This window comes from Gasterosteus aculeatus, chromosome 6, assembly GCF_964276395.1.
Source record: "Gasterosteus aculeatus chromosome 6, fGasAcu3.hap1.1, whole genome shotgun sequence".
NCBI classification, from domain to species: Eukaryota; Metazoa; Chordata; class Actinopteri; order Perciformes; family Gasterosteidae; genus Gasterosteus; species Gasterosteus aculeatus.
Window position 1 is genome coordinate 1,364,295 of NC_135693.1, and position 18,171 is coordinate 1,382,465.

At 48.6% G+C, this 18,171-nt stretch overlaps 1 protein-coding gene and 1 long non-coding RNA gene across 2 annotated transcripts in view; both read right to left on the minus strand.

The window, feature by feature from the left end:
- Positions 1-6,991, minus strand: part of bcl11aa (BCL11 transcription factor A a) — a 40,863-nt gene extending 33,872 nt beyond the window's left edge. Inside the window, exons 1-2 of the mRNA XM_078104579.1 lie at positions 6,478-6,991; positions 2,710-3,165 (exon numbers count right to left, since the gene is read on the minus strand). Coding sequence (XP_077960705.1) covers positions 2,710-3,165; positions 6,478-6,532 — 511 coding nt within the window. The 5' untranslated portion in view covers positions 6,533-6,991. The remainder of the gene's footprint in view (positions 1-2,709; positions 3,166-6,477) is intronic.
- LOC144409481 (uncharacterized) overlaps positions 1-18,171 on the minus strand; it is a 69,030-nt gene that overhangs the window by 33,872 nt on the left and 16,987 nt on the right. The gene's annotated exons all lie outside the window — the stretch shown is intronic.

Below are 18,171 nucleotides of genomic sequence, written 5' to 3' on the forward strand. Positions count from 1 at the left end.
GCCATTACTGATGCTGCTTCTGAACGAGGGGGATCTCCTCAGGGATTATAATCAGAATTCTCATCTCAGTCAGGGATTAATAGAGTAAATGGCCAAGAGAGAGTGAGTGAGAGATAGCACCAACCGTGTGTGTGTGTGTGTGTGTGCGTGCGTGTGTGTGCGTGCGTGTGTGTGTGAGTCTTGTATGCCATGTGGGTGGGCAGGTATGCTGCCTTTTTGCATCACTGATCAGTCATGTTTCTATTGCTCTCTCTCACACACACACACACACACACACACACACACACGCACACACACACACGCACACACACAGAGGAGGTGACGGCCCGGCTCGCCTCAGTTGGAGCTGTTTGATATGTAAATATCAGCAGCATTCTGGAGCGAGTCCGACGCTTTGTGTTCCCTCTTGAGCCTCACAGCGGCCAGAGGAGCTTTGTGGACTCACCACACATTCTGACAACAAGCACATCACTGCTGCACACGCATGCAGAAGAAAACTAACGTAGGGACAAAGGGCATCTGATATCCTGCAATGATGGAACACGTATTCCCGGTTTTCTTAAATCATTTCAGAATGAATATTTTCAATCCTTCCCAAAAGAAGATGAACTGAAAGAAAAAAAACATCCATATATTGTCGCTGAAAATTCAAAATAAAATATCTAAATATTGGCGAACAGTTCTAAACTCGTTTTGTCTTTTAAAGGAGTCATTGAGCTGCTGTAAGGAAGGTCTATGGGCCCCAGTGGAACGCAGACAGATTTACAAATACACAAGAATTCCTCCCGTTTTGTCACTATGGTTTTGGACGGATGCAACCAGCTGATTTTTGTGTTCTCTTTTTTTGTGCTTTCCACAAATTGACTTTGCTGTGACAGTTTGGGGTCAATTACGATGAAAGCCGTGGTCGAGGGAAAAAAGAATACTGCCTTCAATTATAGAATGCGCGATAATCAAAATGGTCGCGTCTTGAAAATTGAGGTGGCGTTTGAGCAGAAGGTAAAAAAAGGAGAGGAAAGATGCAAATGAAATTGGATTCCTTGTGAGGAGGAGAGATTTTCTGTTTAAAATAACAAGCGCACAAGAGACGAGACAAATAACGCCGCCGTCCTGTTTTCCTGCTCCGTCTGTACAGCTGTTCCTCCCAAGACGTTCCCACACACACCGCTATTAAGGCAACCAGACGCCTGCATTATGATGTAAATCGCTCTAATAACCCAGTTTAGCTGGTGGGTGGGTGTAGAAGGTGGGGGTCTGAGGGGTGGGGTCGGGGCGGGTTGCTGAAACCGTCACTGCAGCGACACACGTAGAAGAAATGTTGCTTGTGCACGGCGCTCCTTGCAGCGGACGCGCGGGACATAGGTCCGGCGCTAGCGGGCATAGGTCAAAGGTCAAACGCATCTTGGCAACAATTACTCTCGTCCCAACACAACTCAGAATTGTAAGAATTGCACCTTTATAGTAGCCGTTTGTTTTCCCTCAAGTTACACTCGTGCAAAGTGATGAAATGTTTATTCTGCTGCTCTTTTTTATCTCCAGCCCCTCCGGACCTCAGCCTCTCTGTAGCTCTGGCTATTTAAGTGCAGGCAACCCGCCACCCAAAAAATACTTCTAATTAAAATGCACCAGCGCCCCAAAAAATGGCACCGCAACAAATAATTAGCGGTGTTAACGCACTTTAAATAAATTATTTTCCCTCTCAGAGCAAAAACCCCAAACTGGCTTTTCCCTCTTTCTCGCCTTTTCATTCGAGTCTTGTACAAAGGAGGAAAAAGCAGCGGGGGAATCTGGTGTTTTACCTGTGAAGTTCGGCACAGAGGTAAACTCAGAGGGAGGAAAAGAATGAAAGAACCGGAGAGCTGGGCTGCATTAAGTCGGGTAAGATGTGGCAGTAAAAGAGGGGAAACCACACTGAGAGCAGGACACATCTGCTGAGGCCGCATGAGGCACACACACACACACACACACACACACACGCACACACACACGCACACACACACACAGATGTTATGCAAGGACACACATGTTGTGTGCACGATCCCAGGAAGAAGGCTACAGTTACTCCCCAGACTGGAAGTCTCACAGTTAGTTCAGCCTCCGTCTGCACACACACACACACGCACACACACACACACACGCACACACACACACACACACACACACACACACACACACACACGCACACACACACACACACACACAGCTGTCCCTGAAGGCCACAGCGACCAGTGGCACCATGTCCGTGTCTTCCCGGCTACTGGGAACCAGTGTGTTTACTGCTGAAGACAAAAAGCAGTGAGGAGAGCTCTCTCCTGTGCCCCCCCCCCCCATCGGGGAAGACCCTCTGTTGCTGTCCCCTTCCCCTTCATGCACCCCCCCCCCCCCCCTCAAACAAGTCTCAGACCAGCAGGTATTTTGCCGTAACAAAGATGGTCGTGTGTCCCTTGTGCTCAGATGGAGATCGACATGTCGACGCACACAAACACACACACACACACACAATGTGCCAATGGGAGGTTGTTTAAGCTGCAGAGTAACGTTTCAGACCCCGTGTGGGGCGACAGACCCCCTCGTGATCTGCCCCCACGCACAACGCTCCTCACGCTAAAGCACGCGACATGGTCCACAGACGCAGCCGCTGCCCGGAGGCGGTCTGCTGTCTCTCCCTGAACAACGGTGCTGGTCGGGCGTGCGAGCAGCTCTGGTTACCTGGGAGGGGCTCCTGTTTTGGGCAAATCCCCCGGGGCAACAAGAAGCGGTCGTCGTCGTCGTCGTCCGCCAGCGTGGCCTGGACGCCAACTTCCACGGGCCTGCGGCTGCGCAGGGCGCCAAACGCCGTGGACGGGGTGAGGGCCAAGCCGGGGGAGGGCGAGGGGGGCTTGTCCAGGCCCCGGCCCACGGCCAGGCAGGGCGGCCCGTGGCATCGCTTTCGCTTGTGCTCGATGAAGAGCAGGATGTCCGCCAAAGGGAAGGTGGCTTGGCACTGGCCGCAGGTCAGGAGGTCCTGCTCCAGGGAGGGGTGAGCGTCGCCGCCCAGCCGGGCCAGCCGGCCCACGGCGGAGCACGGGTGGTGCCCGTTGAGGCCGCCGGTCTCGTTCGAGGGCTCCGGGTAGCGCTCCGACGGCTCCTGCGACCAGACGCCGGCCGCTGTGAGGGGTTTGGCAGCTGGAGGGGGGGGGGGGAGGAAACGAGAAGGTGACGCTTACTCCGCAAGAACAACAAGTAGCAATCACATGTTAATGTTTGTCCCTCTGGTCTCCTGTAGTCGGATTACATCGGTCACACAGAGCATCGGAGGATCAGAGGACGCAATGATGGGCTGAGAAAACGCGCCTTGTAATGATAAAAAAAAATGCACGTAATGTCGGGGGAAGTGATTACAACGCACGCTGGTCTGGATCCCACATCACAGGGGATAATGGTGGGAAAGAATATCCTGAATACCTCCAAAAGCCCAAATCAGATTCCTCAGAGACAATGAGAGGGGCGGCGCTGACGCTTAAACACATCGTTCAGCTAAACATCGGTGGACTCTCATAACCTGGTTTGAGCGCGTTTACCATCCTGTAATTGTCCGAATGGAAAACTGTCACAAACATGTGTGCCGGGGCAACGAGGGAAGGGAAGGCGGCGTACACAGTGTGTGTGCGTATGTGTGTGTGTGTGTGTGTGCGTGTGTGTGAGTCGTCTTTTCACGGCCTCAATTACACGCGCCTCGCTCATAGTTCTTATACCAGCCACTTGTGCGGCGGGAAATCAGCCCCGAAATGAGCCGTTCAGCCCCGATTCCTCACCCCTCCGAGGCCGGATTAACTCCTGACTGCTCGTCTTGAGGCGCCTTTTGTCGAGCTCCGACCGCCCCGCGTGGTGCACGAGGAGTCACGAACACAGCAGCCGACTCAGGGAAGCCGAACGCCAGCATGTTATTCAGTGTGCCCCCTTTTTTTTTTTTTTAAGAAATCTCCCGTTCCAAAGACTGCGAGATGCAGCCGGCCTAATACGCGTTGACCTGCTTCATTCAGCCGCCAATTTTCCATTTCTAATGAATTTAAAGCCACCGAGGATCAAAAAATAGATTTTAATTTTGACCGTCCCAGTGATTGGTACAGATTTTGTCTGATAATAGGAAAAGGTTTTCCTAGGTATGCATGTGTGAATGAGTGTGTATGTGGGGGGTGAGCAGACGTGTGTGTGTGCGTGTGTGTGTGTGTGTGTGTGTGTGTGAGAGGGAGAGAGATAAAGAGACGTAGATTCTGAATGTGAAATAAATCATTTAAAAAACGCAATCCTGTGCAACAAAAAAACAGTAACGCTCAACCTTGAGTTGAACAAGTGCAAATGGGGCAAAACCATTAATGCAACGCAGGTCTCCGTGCACACACTTCACTTTCAATGGATTAGAAGATTGTACTTATTTGTGTCTATTTCAAGGCCATCGAACTGTGTGAAATAAAAAGTACGAGGATCAGCGATGAAGACGATGTCTTTGCACCTTATATAAAAAAACCTGCGTAAGCAGACAAAGACATCCCCCAAAGGAGAAATAAGTAATACACAATATGAAGATACAAATGTAGTCTGACCTAGAAATATTTTTAAAGGGCTCGTGATAGGAGGCTGTAGAATAACATCCATCCATTTAATAAGCTTTAAAGCTAAATAATACAACCTTTCTGATAAATCTAGAAATCTGTGGGAAGAAAACTTCTCCACCTTAAATAAAGTATTTATTTCCAGATTATGGGAAAAATGAAAATGTAATTTACACGGAGGAAATACAAACACAGCGTTGAGTTCCGTTGTGCTTCCGTCACAAAGTGATCACTGATCATAAATAAAATGATCCAATAGAAATATGGGATCTTACTGAATATAGAACATTTACGTTCGATAAGAATGAAAAGAAAAAGGAGGTTGTTTGCTTGAGGCTGACAGGTTCTGTGCTGCATCTGTAACCGATGTGAATCTGCAATCCCTAAAAACGGATAGAAATGTGCGCGCGTGTGTGTGCGTGTGTGTGTGCGCGCGCGCGCGTGTGTGGTGTGTGTGCGCGCGTGGGGGTTTAAGGGTTCTGCATGTATGTAGAATGTGATGCACCAAAAGAAGGAGATACGGGGTGAGGAGGTCGGCTTGCCCCCCCCCCCCCCCCCCCCCCCCCCCCCGTGTCCTGTATGCTCTCCCTTTATTCTAAAGGGATCGCCAAATAGTGGCCCGCGTAGGTAGGGGGGGGGGGGGGGGGGGGGCAATGAAACTGATCAGGTTCAAGTTCAGCGCTGGATTTTCTGATCGCGTTCTGCCTCCTAGTGACGGAACGTGGTCATGGTGACTGCGCTGTCCCCCAGTCCGGGCCACACGCACACGCACGCACACACACGCGTTCTCTATCCAAACAAAAGAGCACAGGCGACAGCTATAGTCAACATACCTAAACACAAGCAAGCAGCGATGCGTAAAGATACCCAAACGTCTTGTTGTTTTCGGTCTGCGGGCCACTTAGAGCCACTAACGCTGCGAGGTGGCGCACAGTGCGGCACATGGCAGCGCGATAAGCCCCGCTTTGCCAACTGCTGCGGACTTTCCAAACACCGCTATCAGTTGAGTCGGTCCAAAGGACACGGACGCGTCTAATAAACTATAAAGAATACACGCCGCGCGTAAAGGGACCGTCCAGACCCAACTGAACACTGTTGGAGTTCCCCGCGCCAGTGAGCTGATATCACGTCTTGCCTCCACTGCGCGAGTTGCTTTAGATATTCTGCTTGTTTCAAATGCAACTTCATTTGAAAAATGAAAAGTAATTCAGCCCAGTGAGTCTAAACTGTCCTGTTGCTGCTTTTCTTGTTTCTAACTCCACCGCGGCTCAGTTGTATTTTAAATATCAACGTTTATATGAAAGGCATTAGGGTTTTGATAAGTGTATTAAAATGAATCGTGCGGCTAAAGGAGGATGAGCCGACACCAGAATTATTTTCCCCAAATTGATCCAAAATCCACCTTTTTTTTCCTAATAATCCAAAAATAGCAGCAAGAGTGCTGATGAAGAAACCCGCCCGCAGAGCGACCGGACAGCGGCGTATTCCGTGAGGGGATTTATCCACAAAGCTCCGCGGAGAGGACGCGCTCTGCCACCGGGAGCCCTGCGCGTCTCCACTGACCGGAGCGACTCCGGCGGCAGCGGAGCCGCAAGCGAGCGCACGTTCTCCCCGTGAAACACGGGAGCGGTTACGGCTTTTTGCCCTGGCGCACAAAAACTTTTTCTCTCTCTCTTTCGGGCTTTTGGGGACCTCCAAGCGGCTTTTTTTTTTACGCACGGAGGTCTCGCAACGCTCTCTCCACAATGTTGAGTCCCGTTGACCGCTCGGATCGCGTCCAGTGTCCGGTCCCCCTTCTCGCACCAACACCCCCCCCCCCTCCCCGCCCGCCACATCTCCGCTGGATGAAATGAAAGTCAGAAGTGATAATCTCATCGCTACTTACGCGAAAGGTCCCGTTTGCTTAAGTGCTGAGGTTTGCCTTGCTTGCGGCGAGACATGGTGGCTGGCGGCGGCGTTCAGCGCGGATCACATCGGGGAGAGCCGGGGTTAGAGAGGAGACTCCAGTGGGGCAAAAATATCTTCATCCAACGCCTTGACATCCACAAGGAAGGGGGGGGGGGGAAATAAATTAGAAATAATACAAAGATGGCGCGGAGGCGAAGATGGATCGCAGGATCGCCGTCATGGCTTTTTTGAGAAAGGAGAGCAGAGAAAAGAGAGAGAGAGAGTGAGCGAGAGGTAACTGGAGAGAGAGAGAGAGAGAGAAGGGGAGAGAGATGGAAAAAATGGCAAAAGCCCCCCTCCCCCCTCCCCCCCTGAGCCGCACAAGTTCAAGTGCACGGACGTGACGTTCCCGGCGAACTTGAACGTCAGGCGGCGGACGGACACCCGACATACAAAAACATGGGCAGGGCAGACGCGCCCGGGTGGGAGGGGGGTGGGGGGGGGAGGCGGGGGAGGGACGGACGGGACGCGCAATAACAAAACCAATGGACGGTCATTAGAGGGCTCGGGAGGGGGGGCTGGACATGAGAGATGGATCCATTGGAAGCCACAGAGAGCAGGGGGGCCGAACAAGAGGCTCGGATAGAGGGAGGAGTGTGCGCCTGTGTGCGCGTGCGTGTCCGTGAGACGCAGAGACGTCTAATGAAAGCAATATGCAGAGCGGGGGGGGGGGAGGGACGCAAAACAGGGCAGGGGAAGCCGCGGACAGGAGCTCGCTGGAGGGGGAGGGGGGGAGGGGGCGGGGGGGGGTGATGCGCTGCGTGGGGACCGACTGGAGGAGTGTGCGCGCGCGGGTTAACAAAGTCTGTCGCGATTCCAGCGCGAGAGAAAGAGCGCGCGCCACGCACGCTCGGCCAAACGCTCGCCCGGACGCGCGTGGATGTGCGTGTTTCCGTAGAGCGCGTGAACAGAAAGGTTGCGTGATGCAGATTGGTGGGGAGACGGAGACGGGTCGGCGGGGGGGAGAGAAAGAGAGAGAACAGGACGCACAGGTTGAACAAGCCAAGCGCACGCGCGTCACAGTCACATCGCGCCGCGCGCAGGAGGACGTGGTCATCAAAGCGTCTCAGAGCGCGTGTGACATGTGATCAGTGCGTGTTAACATGTTGCCAGTGTGACACGTGATCAGTGCGTGTTAACGTGCTCATTGTCAGCTCCATCCGGAGACATAAAAGCCATTCATGGTTTCTTTTAACAAGCAACAACAAGCCAATAAACTTCTGATCTGATCCTAAAGTCTTGGTCACTTGTGAGTGTGTGTGTGTGCCGATGGAGGTGTACAGTAGGAGTTGGTGGGAGGGGGGGGGGGGGGGGGTCCTGTTTGTCTGTCTCTGTATCTGGTGTAATAACTTTCAGATGTGCCTTGGGTTCGAGCTGCATGCGATGGAGGGTAGGGTGTGTGTTGGTAGGGTGTGTGTTGGTAGGGTGTGTGTTGGTAGGGTGTGTGTTGGTTGGGTGTGTGTTGGTTGGGTGTGTGTGTGTTAGGGAGGGGGCTGTAAAAGGAGAAGAAGGAGGAGGAAGAAGAAGAAGAAGAGGAGGAGGAGGAGGGGGAGAGATTGTAAATACTCCCGTAATAAAGGGGATTTGGTAATATTAGACGCGGGGCTTTAAACGGCAAAAGGCGCGTCGCAGAGCCGCAGCGGAGCCCGCGTTCTGGAACACAAACGCGTGTGAGGACAATCGGCGCAAATTGTGAAGAATGGAGCCGCTGGTGGCGCGTGTGGACGAGGCGCACGAGGAGGGAAGGGACGCTAAGAAGACAGAGATTCACCGACGGAGGGAGCGGCAGTTCCGAAGTAGCAGCCCGGAACAGGAGCTGCTGCAGCGGACGCGACCCGAGCGGCGCCTCGCAGACCCGGAGCTTTGCTCACTGACCGAAGAGGACGCGCGCTTAATACCTGGAGGCGGAGGGGGCAGGGGGGGGGGGGGGGGGGGGGGGGGGGGCGGTGAAGGGAGCCACGACACAAAGAGGGGGAGGAGGAGTGAGGTGATGGGAGAGTGACAGAGAGGAAGAAGAGGAAGAGAGAGAGAAGCCGGAGGAGTTGAGGAGGCTCAGCGTCAAAGGGGGAAAATACACGAGCAGTGAGTGAAATGTTTAGCAGGTCGCTGCGTGCTGTTTTAGCCCTGCGCGCGCGTGTGTGTGTGCGTGCGTGTGTGTGAGCGTGTCTGTGTGTGTGTGCGTGCGTGCATGTGCGTGCATGTGTGTGTGTGTGTGTGTGTGTGTGTGTGTGTGTGTGTGTGTGTGTGTGTGTGTGTGTGTGTGTCAGCGCGCGCGCGTGTGTGTGTGTGTATTATTGTCGCGTCTGACGCACAGATATTGCCCGTGAATTGTTACATTTCTTGTATATTCCGAATGAATGCGCAAATGTATTTGTGGATTATTTCTCCTCTCTGCCGATTGACGCTGTGTGAGTTTTTCAGTGTGTGACTTTTTCAGTGTGTGACTTTTTCAGTGTGTGACTTTTTCAGTGTGTGACTTTTTTACTCATCTTTTGAAGCCATTTGTTTTCATAGTTTCGCTATTAAAGATTTCCTTTTGAAAGAGAATCGAAGGGCAGAGAAGAGACGTTTCCGTTTCTTCATTTCCATCATTGTATTTGCATCATTTGGGGAATGTTTTAATCGAGAAGTTGCGCTTTCAGAAGTTAAACATTTTTTTATCTGTTAGATAATTCTTTTTTCTCTTTTATTTTTTTTCTCCCATCTTATATAAAACAGCTTGAACAATATGACCCGTTCCGACAGCGTCCGATGCGAAACGATTCTCCTCCATGCGTCCGGATCAGGATTCACTAATAAAGTGTAAATGAGCACAGAGGCGGATTAAAGCGGCGCGTCCTCCTGAGGGATAAATGAGCGGATCCCTCCCTGCTGTCCCCGGGGGTCGCGGGTCCTGGGGCCGCGGTGCCGTGTCTGGATGGCGACACCGTGGATCATCCCCTTCTGCCGGCCGGGTGACACGCGCTCTGTCCGGAGTTACCGAGACCCCAGGAAGGAGAATCCCCCCCCCCCCCCCCCCCTCCACGCACACACACCACAGATCCGAGAGCACTAACTTTGACTCCTATATTATTCTGCATCTGTTTGCAAACAAACAGTGTTCTTGTCCATCTCTTCCTCCCTCTCCGGCTCGCGCACCGCACAAACACGCGCGCGCGCGAGCAGACACACACACACACACACACACACACAGACACACACTGAACGACAAAGTACTCGGACTCAGGGAGCGCGCAAAGTGGACTTTGTGTAAAGTCGGCTGATGGCGTGGAGGTGCGATGGCACGTGCGTGCGTGGAAGAAGAAGCGCGGCCTGGATGAATGTTTGGTGCATTGACGTGTTTTATCTCCGCTCACTAAAAGAAAGAGTGAATCACGTGGAATTAATCCGGAAGCCAAGTGCCACATTGTGTGTTTAACGTGATCTGCGCCGCAGCTTCCTTCAGCCGCACAGGCGCGACGCGCAGGTACGTGCACATCAAACCGGTCAGCCGGTCGCACGCGCACGACGGCTACCGGAGTGAATGACGGAGCGGTCGCAGTCCAACACGTGGACCGACGTTCACGTGACCGAATTAGAAGGAAACATCAAATAACACACATGCAAACACCAAGAAGGGAGCTTTTACTTTAGATCATCAACGAGCTCCGCGTTTATTCTCTCATTTCACCGGAGTTATAACATGTGATGTGTTTGAGTGGCTTCAGGAAAACAGAACATTCAGCTACTAAACCGCTTTGCGTGTTTGTTTCGTGTGGGGCATTAACTGAAATGTCCTGCGTGCTTTCTCTGCGTCCATAAAGGCGGGTCACGGTTCTGAGTTTGTGGGCTTCGATGTTTTAACCACACGGCCCACGTGGGTTTGGTTCTTCTGACACATCAGCATTTGGGGGACTGTGTGTGTGTGTGTGTGTGTGTGTGTGTGTGTGTGTGTGTGTGTGTGTGTGTGTGTGGACCTGCTCTATGAAAGAAGTCCAGACGTCCTCGGTCTCCCGATGGAGGAACGTTCATGTCCTGCATTGAGTAAGAACGCACGGCCTCTGGCGCCCTCTATGCTCCGCAGGCCGGCAGCGGGGCCGCGCAGGGCCCCGAGCAACCGGACTACGGCTCGGAACGGCGCGTTTCATTTAGAAAAGAATTCAAATATGATAGTTTGGGATGTATTCATAGTAATTAACCTTGAGTAGTTTTTTATTCAATTCATAGAGACATAAAGCTGCCATGTTAATAAAGCAGAACAGAAGAAAAGAGAAAGATTGAATTGATTGAATTGTTACCGATTTTATTTTGTCGGGGTTTTTGCTTCGGAACAAACTCCCAAATTCAAACCTATTGAATATTTGCTGTTTATGATTTATAAAATGAAAGTCGTGTGTCCAACACGCGAGGATATAATAGCAAAACATATCTTAGGCCACACTCATTTTAGAGATTCATAAAGGTAAAAATATATGATGTACATTCATTTATTTCCAAATCTGCCAAAGATATGTTTCTAATTTATATTAATTGTACGTCTAATTGTTGTAATTGTAATATTATTATACGTGTTTTTTTATATGAATAATGCCAATACGGGGGAGAAACAATTTCAATATCCCTTATAGCGCATCACTTGCGTGATATTACTGATGGACTGATGGAGGACGTGATTATTAATAATATGTCCGCGCCTCGAAATGAAGTCGGATCCGGTAAATCTTTTCTACATCGGGCCGCTGTTCAAACTGCTTGTGTGATCAATCATGGATTTTTAATGAATGACTCTCAATAGAAGACCCCCCCCCCCCCCCCCCCCCCCCAAAAAAAAAAAAACAGCAGCCGCACGACTATCTAATTAGATTAAGCAACGGCGGGGGGTAACGACTGCGTGACTGCTATCACGCAGTCATCATCGTGTGTGTGTGTGTGTGTGTGTGTGTGTGTGTGTGTGTGTGTGCGTGTGTGTGTGTGCGTGTGCGCGTGCGTGCGTCTGGTTCCAGGTCTGCGCGGCCGGACAGGTGTCCCCGGGGCCGGACGGAGACAGTTTTCCTGGACAACATGTCATCAATAACGTGCTGATTTCATACACATGAATAAGACGTCTTCCTCCTCAGAACGCGCTATGTGTCCTCCTGTGTCACACAAACATTACACAACGACAGCAACGCACCTGTCATACACTCTCTCCTTTAAAAAATGAACCTTACTAAGTGCATTAATAAGAGAAAATAGATATCCATGTCTAGTGATACACTATGTCTTGTCAAAAAGACCCTCTCTTATTGGGACAAAGACAATATATGTAATCCATTAATATAAGACGCATCATAATCTAATGTAATGTAGCGCCTGAAGAAAAATTATTTCATCTTATTTTAAACACTATAAACCGAGTCCAGGAGGAAATGTTAAAGGATTTCTCTCTTATTTGTGATTTGGGTGGAAAAAAAAGTCTTGACTTGTTTTCGATCAGTGATCGATACATTTTAGTGAAATGTGTACGGAACAAAAAAGTGTGTGTCTGTTGAAATCTACAGAATATCATTTCATCATTTCTACTATGAATGCAAACTTTATGGAAAACAACGCGCGGCGTTCTATATCATCTCAGCACTTCTTCAGGACCTGCAGCATCACTAAAGGGTTGTGTTGGGGATCATCCTGCACTGGCTGATGAGATTCTTCAGCTGAAGCATCTACCAGACATCCTCCGCCATCGCTGACCCTTTCACCCGCACCCGCAGAGGGCACAGAGCTCGTGGTTAATCCTCAAAGCAGGCTTATCAATGACGCAAAATCATCATGCTCCCCACATGTGAGACTGTCCGGTCATGGCAGCGAAATACCGTGATGTGGATTTTTGGCCATAGGGCCGCGTCAAAACCGTGTTCAAAATATGCATTGCTAACCATAAATAATGATCAATTCCCTCCCACATATTGGGATGAGTTGGTGGCTAAATCACAAGCTGTGTTATACACGGAGTTTCAGCACCATGGTCAGAACCGGCCCCTTCTAGGTTTGTTTGTAGGCCGTCGTCTTAGAGAGGCAGCAACCTGCAGTTCTGTTTACCAAAGCCGTCTTCAATCTTCAGCTACTCACTGCCAATCAGAAGGGGGCGACTTCAAATTAATTTATCCAAAGTGGGTACAGAACCAGAACAACAAGAATCAAGAAAGTGCTTAAAGTAAGTCGGTGCTGATAAAGTGCTGACATGTCCAGTTGGTACAGGTGTGTTTTCACTTTAAATGCAGTTTTACATTATCATTCCCTCACTAAACACTGAATATGAGTTCACGGTCGCATGATGTCATTCGGCCTGCTGTGCAGGCGTGACGGCCCTACCGGACATCTTGGCACACTGCATCCATGGCCCCCTGAGAGGAACGAGAGGAGCGAACATCTGCGTAGTCGGAGGCTGGACTCCTCGCAGCTCTTTCATCCATATTTGCCCTTTCAGCTCTGTAACATTTACGTATTGTGACCTCAGGTAAGTTAGATTGTAAGCAGAACTACGTCACTATATATAAGTTAATTGGTAAAACTGATGTTGATAAACTATGTATATATATATATATATATACACTGTATAGTTCATCAACATTAGTTTTACCAATTAACTTAGTATATACTAAGTTAATTGGTAAAACTAATGTTTTATATATATATATATATATATATATATATATATATATATATATATATATATATATATATATATATATATAGTTTATCAACCTTGGTTATTACCTCAGTTCACATAACTAACCACACGGTGGCAGTAGGGAGCTTCACACGCTGGTGTCAACAAGTACCTCGGATCTCTTCTGAGTTTGTGGTACCTTTCCTCACATGGTTGACATATTTTCAGATCTGTGTTGTATTTGTATTATTGTGTTTCATGTATCTGATGTTCAACGTCAGATGGATTTTTACTGTAGTTTGATTATGACGATGGCTTGATGGTAATAACACGCTTCATTTACACACATATCTAAACCAACTATCCACAATAAAATACGCAAGAAAAGGAAATCTGTCACTTTCTCAACCCTGCTTTATGTCAAACAGTTACGATATCTATACGTTCCATTACCGTTCAAGAGCCACAGAAGTCCTGTTAGTGACATATTGCACCATGTAATACGTAATTGATAATACTTTCAATGCATATCACAGAAAGTATTCAAATATTGAGAGCAGTAAGCAGAATGAGTGGAAGTATTACACTAACAATAGTTTGACAGAACAAGTAGAAATATGGCTGTGGTGGCGGCCGTGGTTTGGCTCGGCTGCAGAGGGGACGGAGAAGGGGGTGGTCGGGGGACGGTGCCAGGTGGAGGCATTATTGGCCGAGACGCCGGGAGAAAAGCACTAATAAAAGCTTATTGAAACTCTACGCCCCCCCAAGAGCCCGCACCGTGACAATTACTAATACTACTACTACTAATAATGATAGAAGCAGTGGATGTCTGTCAGGATCACTGCAGGAACAACCACCGGCAGATGTCACCACCATCAGAAACATGTGAGGAGGGAAAGGCTTCAGGGAAGAAGCCCTGACTAGAAGCGCTACCAAAGAGGAAAGTCTCCAGCTTAAATGAGCTGACTGTGTCTGCCCCCCCCCCCCCACCCCGGTCTGAAAGAGGGAGCTGGTTCCACAGAAGGTGAGCTCGAGAACTGAAGGCCCAGGTTCACATCCTGAAAACTACAAAACAATACAACCACAATATTTAATGTTCTGAAATATCCTTTCTATCATTAATCAATCAAAACTGCATTTTTAAGCTGAGGCCACACGTGGGGAAGCGTCCCACAGTGAACAGAGGCCAGAGAAGATAACTGTACCAGGTGCAACCCTCGTATCCCAGTGCACCAATGCTTACGCTGTAGGGACCTCGGGCCGAGCCCCCCAACAACGGCACTTCTGTCAGGGTCCGCGTCTGAGCCCGTGTGTATTAACCTCCATTTCCCCCGATCTCCTCTCCTCTGGTTGTTGGACGCCATCTGCTGTGTTCTCCTCTGCCCAGACGCCGTACGTGGCCACGCCCCTGATCCACATCCCACTCCTCACCTCCTCCTTCTCTTCTGCCCCCCATGACACCTGTCTGCAGGTACCATGCGTCCCTCCACGGCCAGATCATTAGTCGATGTCAGCCTGCCGCCCCGTGTTGGTCGACAGGAATCCACACAGTGTATCCGGCCCCGTTGTTGAAGATACAGACTGCTCGGGACCTGGTCCCAGTCCGGTGGTTTGCCGTTGAGTCTCACCCTGAAACAGGAAACATGTAAATCAAACATCACAAGGAGCGACACAACTAATAGTAAAACAACAACGGTGACAAAGTGTAATGTTGATGATACTAATGATATTATTACTAATGATATTAAATACAGACCCCAAACCCCTGATCCCTGAGGGGTCCTCAGGGATCAGGGGCCAAGACAAGAACGGGGCCAAGACAAGAACAAGGGCCGTGCATTAGGTGCCTTTTATAGTCTGGCCCTGAGCACCGCACTCACCAACACCACCCTATTCTGCATCCACCACTAGGGGGGGGCCTTCCCCACCATGCCGGCAAGCCAAGGAAAGGAGCCAAGGAGAGGAGCCTCACGTTGGTTTCAGAAACACCGGCTGTGTCTCAAAGTCGTGGGCTGCATCCTTAAGGACACATTTGTCGACGCATACGTGACTTGCTGCAGCGACTCGCCGTCCCGATCCGTCGGCTCCTCTGGACGCGGCCCCCCAGGGGCCCATTTGGAGGACACATCCGATGCGACAGCGGGGAAGAGTTCACTTTTAAATGTAACGTTAAGTAATAGAATTCACCCGAATATCTACTGATAGAAATGTTATAATATAGAACATGACATCTTAGTTTATGAAATCAGTGACGTTACGTGACGTTGGTAACCGATGTTGTGTAATTAAATGCACATAAAACCTGAAATATCACATTCTAAGTTAGTAACGTTACAGAATAAATACACAGAGAAACTGAACTCGCTTTGCTCCTCTAGTTGTGTTCTTCATGTTCTTCTCTCAGCCTGAAACATATCACGCTCCGGAGGAGAAGCTTTTCTTCCTAAATGAAATCAAATAAGATAAGATCTTCTTTTTCTGTACTTTGTATGTTTGTCTTTTAAGACTTTTGCTGTCAAGCGCAGCAGGTTGCTAAGCAACAGGAGCAGCGGAGGTAAAGCTGATGACGCAAGCAGGAAGTCCCCCCGTAGGACAGACCGTCCCATTTCAGAGGCCGCTGCGTTCAGCCTACCAGGACTACAGGTCTACGAAGGCTGCTCAAGGCTGCAGGCTACAAGGATGCAGCCTACAAGGACGCAGCCTAGCGACTTTGAGACACAGCTAAAGGCCGCTTTGTTGTCCACTACTTTTAATGAGGGATTGAAATGCTGTGTGAAGAAGCAACCTTGGAGTGACTTTTTGACGTGGGGGAGGGAGAGTAACTGGTGAGGGATTGGACGTGTGCGATGTGCGTGACTAGAGACCCAAACTAGTGACTGTCACGCTTGTGCTTAATAATACGTGAAACACAACGGTGTCACGTCTCTGTCAGCGTAGTTGACTAGTTGAGTCTCTGGTGAGACAGGCAGCGTATTGAACCAACCACAGACCTGCAGACCTGAACTCACACTGTGCAGATATCAGCCAGTGCAGCGTTAAGCACCAGCTGACGCCCGGCCAATCAGAGACAGTCACCGATAACTGCAGCATGCAGCAGGCCGCCTCGGGTTCCTTAGCAGTCAGCGTCCATGGTCATTCACACATCACAGCCAGCTGCCTTCAGAACACCGATTCCACTTATTTGGAGACTTTCGTTGGACTAAGGGATCCTGTGCGTCCATGAGACCGTGAGTGTTCACAAGTATGTCTGTTAAGTTTAAAATTTTACTTTTCTATCTCCGCCCTTTGGGTTAAAGTCAAAATCCTTTTACCATTTCACCTAAAGTTAAGGGCTTGGAGAAATTTGTTTTAGCAACCAAATGAGACAATCCCAAACTTCATATCTTATGTAACTGGCAGCAACGCTATTCAAGTCAGAGTCACCCAGCAAAGGGAAAGAATTCCACTTACTTTATTAGTACGTAAATATTAGATGGATCTTAGTCCAAGTTTTACAGACTAATCAAAAAAGGAAATGAGTAATCCAAATGTTCTAGCATACACCCCGACCCTCTGTGACATATGCTTTTATTTTAGATGGTAAATATTTCACCCCATCTTTTGGGAGTTAAGTGTACGTAATAATATTTAAAATTGTAAAAAATGTTTGAAACAGATCAATTTAAACACCTAATCTCTTTACATGTCACACATGACTTACGGTCCAAATCATCCATTACATTTAAGTTTTACTGGCCAGCAGATGTTCTTATCTCTTACAGCTCCACCAGCCAAGCAGTAAGTGACAGTTGCGTCTTTGGGTGGAGCTGCAGTTTCAGTTGGATTGGCAGCCGATGCTCAAAGAAACGGCCTCTCACGTGTTTCGTACAAAGTTGTTCAGAGTGGTTCAGTTTGGCAAGGGAAGGCAATTTTATTTGTATAGCGCTTTTCATACACAAGGCAGACTCAAAGTGCTTCACATTATAACATTTCATACAATAAAGTGAAATAAAATGCAGGAATTAAAAGACAATTAAAAACAGCAAATAAAATTATAAATTAAAATCTTATTTCAATTGTTTAATTAAAGGCAGAGGTTAAAAGTGCAATGTAGGTCAAATTTAGCAGAAGGCGAAGCTGAACATAAAAGTTTTCAGTCTTGTTTTAAACGTGGTCAGAGTTGGGGCTTAAGGTCTTAAATCTTCAGGAAGTTTATTCCAGCTGTTTGTTGCGTAGTAACTAAATGATTCTTTCCCATGATTTGTATTTACTCTGGGAATCACTAACAGATTGGTGTCAGAAGATCTTAGTGATCTTGAAGGCTTATGTAGAGGAAGCATATCAGTGATATACTTTGGCCCTAAACCATGTAGTGATTTATATGTGAGCAGTAGGATTTTGAAATTAATTCTGACATACTGGGAGCCAATGTAAGGATTTAAGAATTGGTGTAATGTGCTCACATGTTTTGGTCTTTGTTAGAACTCTAGCAGCAGCGTTCTGAACAAGCTGGAGCTGCCTGACAGTTTTTTTTGGAAGACCTGCAAGGAGACGTTTACAATAGTCTAGCCTACTAGTTATAAAGGCATGTTCAAGTGTTTCTAAGTCTTGAGCTGACATGAGCCCTCTAAGTCGTGCTACATTTTTGAGGTGGTAGTAGGCCGATTTTGTTACTGATTTGATGTGACTCTCCAAGTGTAAATCTGAATCCATAATAACCCCCAGATTTCTGGCTTTATTTGATGTTTTCAGGGACAGAGAGTGAAGGTGTTGCGTTACTTTAAACCTTTCTTTTTTTGCACCAAATACAATGATCTCAGTTTTGTCTTCATTTAGTTGTAGGAAATTTTGACACATCCGTCTTTGATTTGCTCAATGCACTGGCACAGAAGATCTATGGGGCGATAGTCGTTTGGTGATAGCGCTACATAGATTTGGGTGTCATCAGCGTAGCAATGGTGGTCAATTTTATTTTTTTGCATGATTTGTCCTAGTGGGAGCATGTAGATGTTGAATAAAGGCGGCCCT